Source organism: Lissotriton vulgaris, chromosome 6 (genome assembly GCF_964263255.1).
Source record: "Lissotriton vulgaris chromosome 6, aLisVul1.2, whole genome shotgun sequence".
Classification (NCBI taxonomy): Eukaryota; Metazoa; Chordata; class Amphibia; order Caudata; family Salamandridae; genus Lissotriton; species Lissotriton vulgaris.
Window position 1 is genome coordinate 1,154,228,151 of NC_141694.1, and position 12,130 is coordinate 1,154,240,280.

General features: G+C 48.1%; 1 protein-coding gene across 8 annotated transcripts in view; it reads left to right on the top strand.

Annotated features, from left to right (window-relative positions):
• MAP4K3 (mitogen-activated protein kinase kinase kinase kinase 3) overlaps nucleotides 1-12,130 on the top strand; it is a 1,209,829-nt gene that overhangs the window by 256,005 nt on the left and 941,694 nt on the right. For all 8 annotated transcript variants that reach the window (XM_086927230.1, XM_086927231.1, XM_086927232.1 and 5 more), the window contains exon 7: nucleotides 5,162-5,204. In XM_086927230.1, the coding sequence (XP_086783356.1) occupies nucleotides 5,162-5,204 (43 nt within the window). The remainder of the gene's footprint in view (nucleotides 1-5,161; nucleotides 5,205-12,130) is intronic.

Below are 12,130 nucleotides of genomic sequence, written 5' to 3' on the forward strand. Positions count from 1 at the left end.
AAGGTGTTGTCTTCCATGTTTCTTTATGCAGCCCTGGGGAATAGGGGTTTTATGATCAGTCACTTTATTCTCGCAACCCGCTGTCAATTTCTCTTTTTTTTCCTCTTCATTTCATATTATTTTTTGATTGTTGATCAGTTTGGCAGACTTTGCCGAAATTATGGGTTTCGTTTTTGCCATTTCCAAGGAAAGTTTGTGAACTTGTGCAAGAAAATGTACCCCCTTCCCTCCCACACACACCCCACATATATGTGTTTGTTTATGTATTTGAGATAGAGTTGAAGTTTGTATTTGAGATAGAGGTGAAGTGTGTAGTATCGTATTTAATCCCATTGAGTGTGGCAAGGGGCAATGGCTCATGAATGGGGAAGTCTTGGGTGGGTCATAATGATCCTTCTCTCCCTCAAAAATGGAAATAAATAGCATGGACGTATACACCGTTTATGTCACGCTGTTTTCTCATGTGTCGTAATTAGATGGTAGTTAGATAATGAAGTGCCCTCCTGACTGCTGCAGTTGTTTTAGTCTTTAACAGCATTGTAACAAATAGTCTGGGAGATAGTAAGTGATTTGTCACTGTAGTTTTGCTGGACCTTGTCGATGACAGGAAATGTAACCTCGAGTGTATTATTAACTGCGAGAATGTGTGTTTATTAGTATACCTGCTCTAAATAACACATGCTTATAGGCCACATTTGCTTTCACTGGCATGACATAAATATACTTTTGATGAATACTTCTAGCTGCAGAGTTCTCACCGTTAGTAAAATCTCCAGGCGCAATACAGGATCTCCACTCTGCTTGGTGGTGCTGTGGGCTCCATGTTGGCTTTGTTCCTCACCATAAGTGATGGAATGAAGCTGCATTACATGTACCACCACTGAGCACCGACATCTGTTCCTTTTTTTCCACACTTTTGAATCCAGATCTGGAGATCTGCTCCCACTTCCGTTGATCTTTAAACACCTCCCAAGTTACAAATCCACTGTGCAAAGGAACAATGTCCCTGCAAAACCTGCTGGTTTCAAACCATCCCATGACTGCCAACAATTAATTGTCGGCCTTGAGGCACGCCTCTCAAGTTGTGTGATAAGTTCCAAGGTCCATTGGTGATGCCACATCCGATCAAGGCCTTTATTGAGGCCATGCTGCACATATTTGGCACTCTTCAGGACTCCCTCAGGTGCTCCTTCAGGCCCCAAGGTTCAGCAGGGGTCTCCAGTCAGGTTAACTCAGGCGGATCTGTCTTCATTGCCATCAGAGCCCCTGGAATCCTTTTCGAGTTATGCACTGAATCCAGTGCAGACTTTCACTCTGGCACGAATACTTCAGTCAGTCCCTTTCCGACTCACAATGGTACCAGTGCTACTGAAGGTGTATATGATTCCAACTCTGATGCCTGTCCCAAGCCAGTTTTTTTTTCAACCTCAACCGAGGTCACACTCTGAATCCACTGCGTTGTACTTTGTCTCCTTAACACATGAATCTGACCCCCCCGCTTCCATTACCACAGAGGCATACTCCGAGACCTCATTGTCTTTTTCCTTCTGATTCTAACCATAACTTGTAAACTTGTAAACACAACTGTAGCTGCTCCAAGTATTGTGACTGAAACCTTGAAACTGCTAGGTGATGCGAGTGATGGCATCTCACAAAAAGTTAAGGGCTGTCCTCACACACCACCTGGTGTCATGCTTCATCATCTGCAGTCCTCACAGGGAGGCACTTATACAACTAAGTGGGGGCCCATAAAATGAGTGAGTTTAAAAATCGGTATAATCCCCAGAATGAAATTTATTCTGAGGAAGGTATTCTATGATATTAAAATACAAGACCGGTGATGGTGGGGAGCTTATTGCCTCATCACTGTAGTGGTAAGTGTTGTCTAACCATAACTTGCCACCACCCGGAGATGTTGATGGTGGGGAAGATTAATCTCTTTACTATGATGATGATATTTTCTACCTTGACATAAAGGAGGCCAGTGGGCTTGATACTTCAACTGATACAAGGTTGATTTCGCCTTTTGTGCCCCCAGTGGAAAAGAGTGCTTCCTTTGCTTTGTTTATTCGACGTGCTGCTGAGGTCTTGGACCTACAGCTGACTTCTGTTAACGTTAAAACAAAGACTACAGAGTTTTTACAGGCCTGAACCTCATTCATCTGAGCCTTTGCTCCTGTTTAATGAACCCTAAATAATTTCCTACACCCTCTTTGGTCAAGGAGTCAAAGATGATTAAGGTGTTTGGAAAATTAATGTTCTCTTCAGCTAGCCTAAGCTTGAGGTCGGTAATGCTGTTTACCTATTGCTCTAGTATGCGCACAACGTCTGGGTCATGGGCAGCTTAATCTTTTCAGGGGCCCCATATAGATTTTGTATCTCCTTGGCTCAAACTGTTATAGATAGTCAACATGCAGCCAGATATGTATTTTGTGCTGGCCTGGCTACTGCTGACTGTCTGATGCGAGCGATCAGCTCTAGTGTGGTGCTCACTCACCATGCATGGCTGCCATCTAGAAGGTTTTTGGATGAATATGTTTTCTGATGCCTCACTGGTGTTCACAAATGTGGTGGTGATGATGACCAGCCATCATCAGTTATTAGGTTTCCCCTACCTTAACAATTGGCTGTTGAAGGCAGGCTTCCCACAGTGTGTCGAGATCACGGTTAGGGCAGCGCTAAGACTTCTTGGCCTGTTAGCTCCTTTAGCCCTGCTTGTTGACTAAACCAGCTGGTATATGCAGGTTCTCCAGCGTAATTTTATTTATTTATTTTAAGAGTTTTATATAGCTCTAGCCCGACCCGAAGGTATCGGAGAGCTTACAGCATGAACCACTCGTAGGACACATTAAGCATTTTAGTATATACAAAGACTCATGACGCATTGCATAATATCGTCATAGAGTGCAAAATGTCACTCATAAGGTAAGTTATCACAGTAGAATGTAAACAGAACATATGACACCTTGCGTAAGGTCGTTGTAAAAAGCACAGTGACTCACAATGGGATTCGCCTGGGGGTTGGGGGAGGTAGTCATGTGGAGAATGAGGTATAGGTCATTGATGACAAAGTGTCTGAGTGCTACTTTGGCTTGTCCTCTGCGGCTAGCTTGTAGCTCTCTGTTTGAGAGAGATCGGTTGAGGAGTCTTTGAGCTGCTTTTTGAATTTTAGGTCGGAGGGTTTAGTCCTGATATGGACTGGTAAGCAGTTCCATATTTTCGCCTGCGAAGGATGGAGAAGCGCTTTTTTGTTTGCGAGTTTTCGGGGGGATAAGGAGTAGAGTGTTTGTACTTCTTAGGCTACTTGTCTGACCAGCCTTCTGGAGTTTAGCAGCCAGGTAGGTGGGTTTCCTTGTGTGCAGCGCTTTGTGCATGAAGCAAGCAGTTCTGAAGTTGGCACACATTTCGACTGAGAGCCATGTCAGCTCTGAGTGCAGGCGAGATGTGATCATATTTTTTTACTCTGGTGACCATTCTGGCTGCTGCGTTCAGAGTTGATCTGAGGGGAGCAAGATGTGATTTTGCTGCTCCTGTGAGGGCTGCAATCCCGTAGTCCAGTCTGGACAGGACCAGCGATTGAGTAGCTTGTTTGAGGTCGCTTGGAGGGAATGAAGGGTTTTATTTTGTTGAGTAGTTTAAGGTTGAGGAAGGCGCTCTTAGCAGTGTTCTTGATGTGTTTGCTCATGTCTAGTTTGGGGTCCAGAGTGATTCCCAGCGGTTTTGCAGATTTGGCCAGGGTGGGGTGGTATTTGAGAGCATCAATGGCTTATATACATTCTGTGATTTGGGGTTCTCTTTGTTGGAGATGAAGAGGATTTCCATCTTGTCTTGATTTAGTTTTAAGTGGTTGCATGATAGTCAGTGCTGGACGTCTCGTAGAGTAACTTTCAGTCTCTGAATGTCTTAGATGGGAGGAGGTTTCCAGATATATTTGGGTATCGTCTGCATAGAGGTGGAAGGGAATGTTGTTTTTTTTTAGTATGGTAGTAAAGGTTTCCATGTAGATGTTGAAAAGTTGTGGGGAGAATACTGACCCTTGGGGGACACCCTGCTCATGGGGAGTGGGTCCGATGAGAAGTTCTTGATTTTTATACTTTGGGTGCGGTTCTGTAGGAAAGAGACGAACCACTGTAAGACCACCTCCTCTGCACCAGCCCTTTCTTAAAGTGCTTTGATGAGTAGTTTGTGGTCGACCGTGTAAAAGGCTGCCAATAGATCCAGGAGTATGAGTGGCAGCATTGGCCTGTATCAAGTGATTTGTGCATATCATCTATTAAATTTAGAATCGCTGTCTCTGTACTGCAACCTTTTTGAACCCCGATTGATGAGGGTCAAGAAGGTTGGTGCTAACTAGATGTTGAGTGAGTTGGAGGAGACCACATCTTTCTAAGATTTTCGCTAGGAAAGGGAGGTTAGAGACAGGTCTGAAGTTATTTAGATAATTTGTGTCAGAGACTGGTTTTTTCAGTAGAGGTGTGACGTGGCCGATTTTGCGACGGTCAGGCATGACTCCAGTACTCAAGGAGCTGTTTATAATCTTGGTCTAGGGCAATAGCGTGTAAGCACAAGTGTGTGGTCCAAGTTAGAAGTCCTTACAATAAGTCTTTCAGAGCAGTACATGCGCGCTGGCTCAGGCGAGACCCAACATCCACCCCGCCATCCTTTACATTCACCCTACTCTGCCTAAATTAAATGAAATAACTAGTGTCCTGTCAACTCCTTAACAGACCCACTGTTCACTCTTCAGTTCGGTTTAACTCCCCCAGCCCCCAAATCTGTGGAGACCCGAAGAGGCCGGAGAGACCACTGGTTGCCATTGTGCTGTCTTGAATGGATCTCTGGAGACGCCTGTGAGGTGGGGGAAGGTCTGGGACGTTCTCACTTGTGAGGTCACAGCTTTTAATGCATACGTCGGTTATCAATATGGTGTTTACAGTTGGGTGTTAACACTATGGTGAAAAGCATGCTTAGCTAAGGAGGTTTTACGTCCTTGTCGCCAGTTTTGTCAATTTAAGGTGAGTATTGCAGCTTCCCACAGTGACTCATTGACTTTTTCATTAAAAGGAAGTGTGAAAATCTAAAACAAACATGATTCGAATATTCTAAACATGTTTTACCATTAGTAGTTTGACTTACTTCTTTATTTTTTAACCCACCAAAGGGAGCGAATATTCTTCTGACAGACAACGGGCATGTTAAACTGGGTGAGTAGCTAGTAGACTTTCTCATTGTTTTTAATTGAATGCTCAGAAATGAATATGAAATGTTTAAGAGGTTTCCTAATGCAACACTTTACAAAGAAGGCACCGCATTTGCATTGCTGCGTTACAATCGAGATGCTAACATACATTATTTTTATATGTAAACTTTATTTTAAAATGTAATGCTCCATCATAAAAAATATACCAACAGGCATTTTTTACAAATAGCAATTATCATTAAACTGAAGCTTCGCATTCCCATTTAGCATGTGTAGTACTTTCTGGCAGCCGGCGCCCTCCCAGGTTTACCCTTTAAATTAGTTGCCGCTAATTAGCAGCTATTGTTATCACCTAAAGAGAGTCCTCATTGTTACTTTGCATTCCTGGTTCTAGGAGCCGAACCAGCTTCCTTAATGCATGTTATGCTGGAGCTATTCAATGATGCCACAGTCCCATTTGCCTTGCCTTCGAGCCCCTTTGGATATTTTCTGCCCCTGTCAGATGTACCGTTGCGGGTCCTCCCTTTGTGCCTTACGCCCTCCCTCAGTTCTGCACAGAATGCTCTTGCGCCATCTGGAGGCTTCCCGCTACTGATTCCTGTGCCGGTTCACATACTGATCACGCCAATTCCCAAACTTGCGTGAATGCTGGTGCCACCTTCAGTGCTTGCTGGAGAATAGTCAGTAACTGAATCCAAGCCTGAACCTAAATCCATAGCAATAAGGCAGTTCTCCAGGAGGGAGGGGATCACAGTGAATTGGAGAAGAACAACGAACCAGGGAATAGGAGACCGATGCTTCTCACCAAAGATGCTGGCAGACTACGCATTACATATATTATGATTGAACTCTGACCTGATACAGATGCCAGATACTATCAATGTGATACAGACATCCGCAGCGAGGCAGCCAACCTCTTACCTCTGGCGTCTGATACAGCAGACTACTTGGCTTTGTAGCAAGCTCGAGGGTTCAAAACCATCCAGTAAGTATTGATGAGAGTGCATCATTTCATGCAGGGGTGAGGAAAGCCATAGATTTCCCAGAGCTTCCGCTATCCACCATCTACACTAAGGCTGTCATCTTGAGGTCCTGCAGTCAACCTCTAGCATCTCTGAGCCCTTACTGCCATTTAATGATGTCCTTATGGCCAGAGCCTTATCCGCATGGGAGATACCCACCTCTGCTCCAGCAGTGAGCAGGTTAATTGCTAGAATAAACAGACTGGCACAAGGGTACACAATATTTCTGCTTGTCCACTTGTCTCCGGAAAGCTTAGTTGTGCAGCCTTCCTTGTGCACCTAGCAGAATCCTGGATCTTTTTCACTAGTGCACCCAGATAGAGTCAAAGAAAGTGGAGGTGCTGGATGATAGGGTTTTCTCAACTGGTAGACTGGATTTATGCTCTCTTATTGCAGCATTTATGCTGGGAAGATAGCTCCCTAAGGGGACATGGTAGCCAACTTATCTGACCACCTTAGTGACCACTTTGCTAAGGTGGTTTCAGGTGGCCAGTATGCTGATATGCAAGTGTTTTTAACATTTAGAGTTGAGCTTGATACAGCGTATTCTGTTGCCAGGCCCATGGGGTCTTTCTGTGGCCCTATGCATGACTTCAGTTAACTACATGTTCTGATGATGTCCAGTCTAGATTGATGCGCATGCCATTTGACGGAGCAATGCCTTTTGGGGACAAGGCGGATGCCATGCTTGAGTGTTTCAAATTCGGTAGTGCATGTGCTATGTGTGGGGGTGTGTGGGTAGTTTCCTTTTTACAGGCTTGAAATGATTTATTATTGAACCAGCTGGTTCTTTCAGTTTTTTGAAAAGCGGTATGCCCTATCCTTTCAACAGACCCCAGCAGTTCCTTCAGTCAGAGGACTGCCTTTGAATCCTTAGTGCAACTAGCCCCTTTGTGCAGCTCTCAACCAATCCAGTCAATCAATCCAACAGGACTTAAGTCTCTCCTCGAAATGTCATAAAGGTCCGTAGAAGGGTATTCTTTCTCCAGCCTGCTTGCTCAAGGGAATTAAATTCAATTTGACACTACGGCACCGAAAAACTGCTCCATTATCATGTCACTCTCAGTTGAATCCTTCTCACATGTCTTGACTGTAGTGTCCCCTCACTAGGTAGCTGGACGGGTCATATTATCCCAATAATCCTCCATTTGGAGAGTCAGTGGGTGCTTAGCACCCACCCATGGGAATGGTAGACAGGCTTGAGAAAATGTACCCCTACCTTGACAAAACCGGAAGAGCGTAATAAGCCACTCCCACCCTTGGGTAATATAGGGGGGGGGGGGGAGTGGGTGCTAATTGAAATCACTCCATCATTGGGTGCTGCAAGTAAAGGAAGGTAATTTCGGTCTCATTTCTAGTTCCAGCTGTTCAACACACCATCCCGAACCACTGGAATGGTAGGAGGGAGACTCGCATCAAACTCCTGCCTTTGGGGAAGACAAGGGATAAACCCTGCAAATGTCACTTAACTGCCCTTTGGGCAAAAAAAAATCCACTCTTCCCCCTACCCTTGGGAAAGGAGCGGGGTGGGTTGGGATGGGGGAACCAACTCCCACAATTGGGCAAAGTAAGGGGTGGGAAGTATTTTGGTGTCAACTTATTTGTCTTTTCATTGCAATTTGCACATTTTCAAAATGAAACTGCACTGTCCCCAATACGTACATTTCACTAAAAATGTACGCATTGCCTGGTTGATGTTGCCAAACATTGATCAAGGTGAAGTGGAGAAAAATATACCATCTTACCCATAGGAAAGATAAGGGGCTCAAAGCCCCCAATCCTCCAAAAGTTGGGCAATGTGAGATGCCAAAATGTATCACATTATCAAAAGTGGGGGTGGGTAAAAGATGCAAATCCTTTTTTTGGAGACTTTTTAAAAATATTTGTTTTATTGACTTTTGAGAAAAAATTTCAAGAATAGCATGAACTATTACAAAATTGTACATGAAGACACATCAAATATTTATGGGTATTAGGTTGATTGTGGCAGGCACATTCTATGCATATATATAAGATCATGCAGTGGGGAACCAACACCCCTTTACATGAATTTTCATTATGGGTCCCAATCCCCATAAGGCTCAATGCCTCAGTCCATGTCTTCACAATATCCAAACGCAGTCCTGTATCACATAAACCCAACCCCTCCCCCCCACAACTAAAACACACATCCCCTTCCATGTCTGGAGTGCATCCCTGTGTAAACCAACTCCTCTACTTTTCGTTCGTCATAACAAGCTGTCCAATTTTCCCATGATGGGTGTTATCCCCCTCTTCTTACAGACCCTCCGGGCTAATTCCCACCAGTGTATTCTCGAGGCTTCATCCCGTGGCTTAGTGTTAGTTCCCTCACTCTTCTGGTCCCCTAACATTACCCTCAATGCCTGCAAGTCATCCTCCAGCTTTTCATTACGCCTACTCTGATGCATGCGCAGCGCCTCAGCTCTCACCCACTCTTTCATATCCTGCACCCATTGCAGCATTTTGGGTGGGTTATGGCTCAGTCACGTGATAGCTATCCCACAGTTTGCTAATACTAGTCCCAAAAGGACAAACATCCGACTAGGTTTTTGTTTTTGGGTCAGGACAACAAACCAAGCAGCACCATCCGCACTTCCCTTAATATTACCCATCCCGATGCCTTCCTCAATGCGTCTAAGACGCCTGTCCAGTACAATTGAAGCTCCGGGCAGGGCCTGACCAAACGTATAAATGTAGCCTCCGCACCTCCACATCTGGGACATCGCCCTGACCGCTCCAGATAAATCATGTGTAACATTTTGGGGGTAAGGTATGTCTGGTGTACAAAATTAAACTGTATTAGTTTGAATCGTGTATTCAAGGTCACCTGTTTATCCCCTTCATGGATCTTGATCCAATCCCTCTCTCTTATGGTGTTCCCTATCAATGTCTTCCAGGTCATCTGGACTGGCAGTGCCCGGGTCTCCCTGTCTGCCCGAATCGCCCAGTGGTGCAACACCAACTTGCGTCCCTTAGCCATTGATATCCGAGTCTGTAGTACCTGGGAGACAGCAGATTCTTCCGGAAACATAGGCCACATCTCCCTCGCTACATGAGCTATTTTCCATACTGGACAAACTGCCTGGCTTCAACGCTAACGCGGTTGTCGCTTGCTCTTGTGTGATATACTGTTTGTTGTCATACAGGTCCCCCATATTAAGGCATCCCCCCTACCGCCACTTATGCACCGTCATATACGCGGAGATCTGTTGAAAGGGCTGAACAATCCACAAAGGCATGTCCGGGGCATAGGAAGCCCTTTGCAGCACTCTCTGGACTACGAGTTCCCATGTTTCCGCTACATGCTGCATGTTGGAAGGCGGTGATCCCAGGGGCCAAGAGGACTCTCCTAACCACCTGGAACCTCCTCTCCCACAATTACTGCCGAGTCTTATCGAGGGGGAGTCCCCGCCGGGGAGGACTGATCGTACGCACTGTCGACACACCACACTTATGAACGGACACCACACTGTGATTCTTTATCAGAAAATACTTTATCAAGATTAAAAGTAGGGAGCAATACACAGCGATCGAGGGATCGTGAAAGTCTCGTAACGAGGGATCGGGGAAGCGGGACAGTCTTAGGAGGCCATCTGGCACGCCACGCACCCTGCGCACAGTTCTCAATCCTCGAACTGGGGGGGTACGGGGGCTGGCGATGGGACTTGCTGTCCTACTCACTTCTGGTTCAAGATGATTGTGAAGGTAGCGTCGATGTTCCAGCCGGACCAGAGAGTTCGTCAAGCCGCGACGAGGTCAGCAGGACTTGGTCAGGAGTACTCCGTCGTACTCGTAGGCAGGTGGAGTCGCGACAGCGTCAGCAGGGCTCCGATGGTTCAGGTCTTGCTCTCGAGAGGGAGCCGCGACAGGGTCAGCAGGGCTCCGATGGTTCAGATCTTGTGCTTCGAGAGGGAGCCGCGACAGCGTCAGCAGGGCTCCGATGGTTCAGTTCCGTAGATTCGAGGATGAGCCGCGACGACGTCAGCAGGGCTCAGTGGGTCAGAGTCTGTTCTCCTCAAGGTCAGCCGCGATCAGATCAGCAGGGCTTTCTTGTCCAAGATACAACTGCCGACTAGATGGAAGGCAGGCTGTCTTATAGTACTGAAGCTCTTTGATGTCCGGACCCTCAGAGGCAGGGGGCCGGAGGCCCGAGGGCCAGGCGCCTGATTGTCTGGGCGGTTGGTTCTTTGATGCTTTGGACCATGCGTCCAGGGAATCCCAGACGCCCATCAGGGCCTGGAGCCAGCTCACTAGGAGGCCCAAGGTGCAATCGAAACCAGCCCCCAGGGATAGTTCAGAGGTGTGAGGGGAACCAGTTCCTCGGAAGGGGGCTGGAGGTGTGATGGAAGTCTTGGTTTCGGGTACTTGGGGAGTCGTTCACCCCCCGGGCGGATCTGGGCGCGCCGGACACGCACGCTTAGCTGTAGCCAGGATTGGCCAGGGCTGCCGAAAGGAAAGAAGGTGGCCGGCCGGCCAGGGTGGCCAAACATGGAGTCTGATGGTCACGTGCACGGGTGCAGGCACGCGGTCTGGGGATCGTCTCAGGTCCGGGGTAGGAGTGTCATGTACAGTTCCGGGTGGAAGGGAATCAGTTCCACCCGTAATTCTGGGGCTGCGGAGATCAGCGAGGACCACGCCACGAGGCCGGGTCCAACATGCGTCCCCTCCAGCTGAAGGACGAGGAGAACTACCCATCCTCTTGGGGGTTCTCTTCACTGAGGCGGAAGAAGCGGGACAGGCCGTCGGCGTTGGCGTAGTCGGCACCGGGCCTGTGTTCCACAGTAAAATCCATCCCTTGGAGGGAGATGGACCAGCGTAGCAGTTTAGGGTTCTCTCCTCTCATCTGCATGAGCCACCGGAGAGGACGGTGGTCAGTTTGGACCCGGAAGTGGGTCCCGAACAGGTAGGGCCTCAGTTTCTTCAAGGCCCAGACTACTGCGAAGGCCTCTCGTTCGATGGTGCTCCATCTCTGCTCCCGGGGTAGTAGCCTCCGGCTGATAAAGGCTACCGGATGATCAATCCCCTGGTCGTCCACTTGGGAGAGCACGGCTCCGATGCCATGTTCGGAGGCGTCGGTCTGGACCACAAACTCTCTGGAGTAGTCAGGAGCCTGTAGTACTGGAGCGGTGCACATGGCCTGTTTCAATTCCTCAAAGGCCTTCTGACAGGCGGGGGTCCAAATAACCTTCTTGGGGTTGGCCTTGGCTGTCAACTCTGTGAGGGGGCCTACAATACTCCTGTACCCCTTGATGAATCTACGGTAGTACCCTGTGAGCCCTAGGAAGGCCCGCACCTCGGTCTGGGTTGTGGGGGTCTCCCAGGCAGGGATCGCGTCTATCTTGGGTTGGAGTGGGGCTACGAGGCCGCTTCCGACCTGGTGTCCTAGGTATACCACGGAGCTTTGTCCAATTTGACACTTACTAGCTTTAATGGTGAGCACGGCTCGACGCAGGGCGTCCAACACCTCCCAGAGGGGGTGCAGGTGCTCGGGCCAGTGAGCACTGAACACCGCAATGTCGTCGAGATACGCTGCGCTGAAACCTTCCAACCCGGCCAGGACCTGATTGACCAGTCGCTGGAAGGTGGCGGGGGCGTTTTTCATGCCGAAGGGCATGACTCGGAAGTGGGAATGGCCATCCGGAGTGGAGAAAGCAGACCTTTCTTGGGCCCTCTCCGTGAGGCCGATCTGCCAGTAGCCACTGGTGAGATCGAAGGTACTGAGGTTCTGAGCCGACCCTAGGCGGTCAATCAGTTCGTCGGCTCGGGGGATGGGGTGTGCGTCAGTTCGGGTGACTGCGTTGAGTCCGCGGTAGTGTACGCAGAACCTCTGCTCAGGAACGGTGCCGGGGGCGGCCGCCTTCGGAACCAGGACCACGGGGCTAGCCCA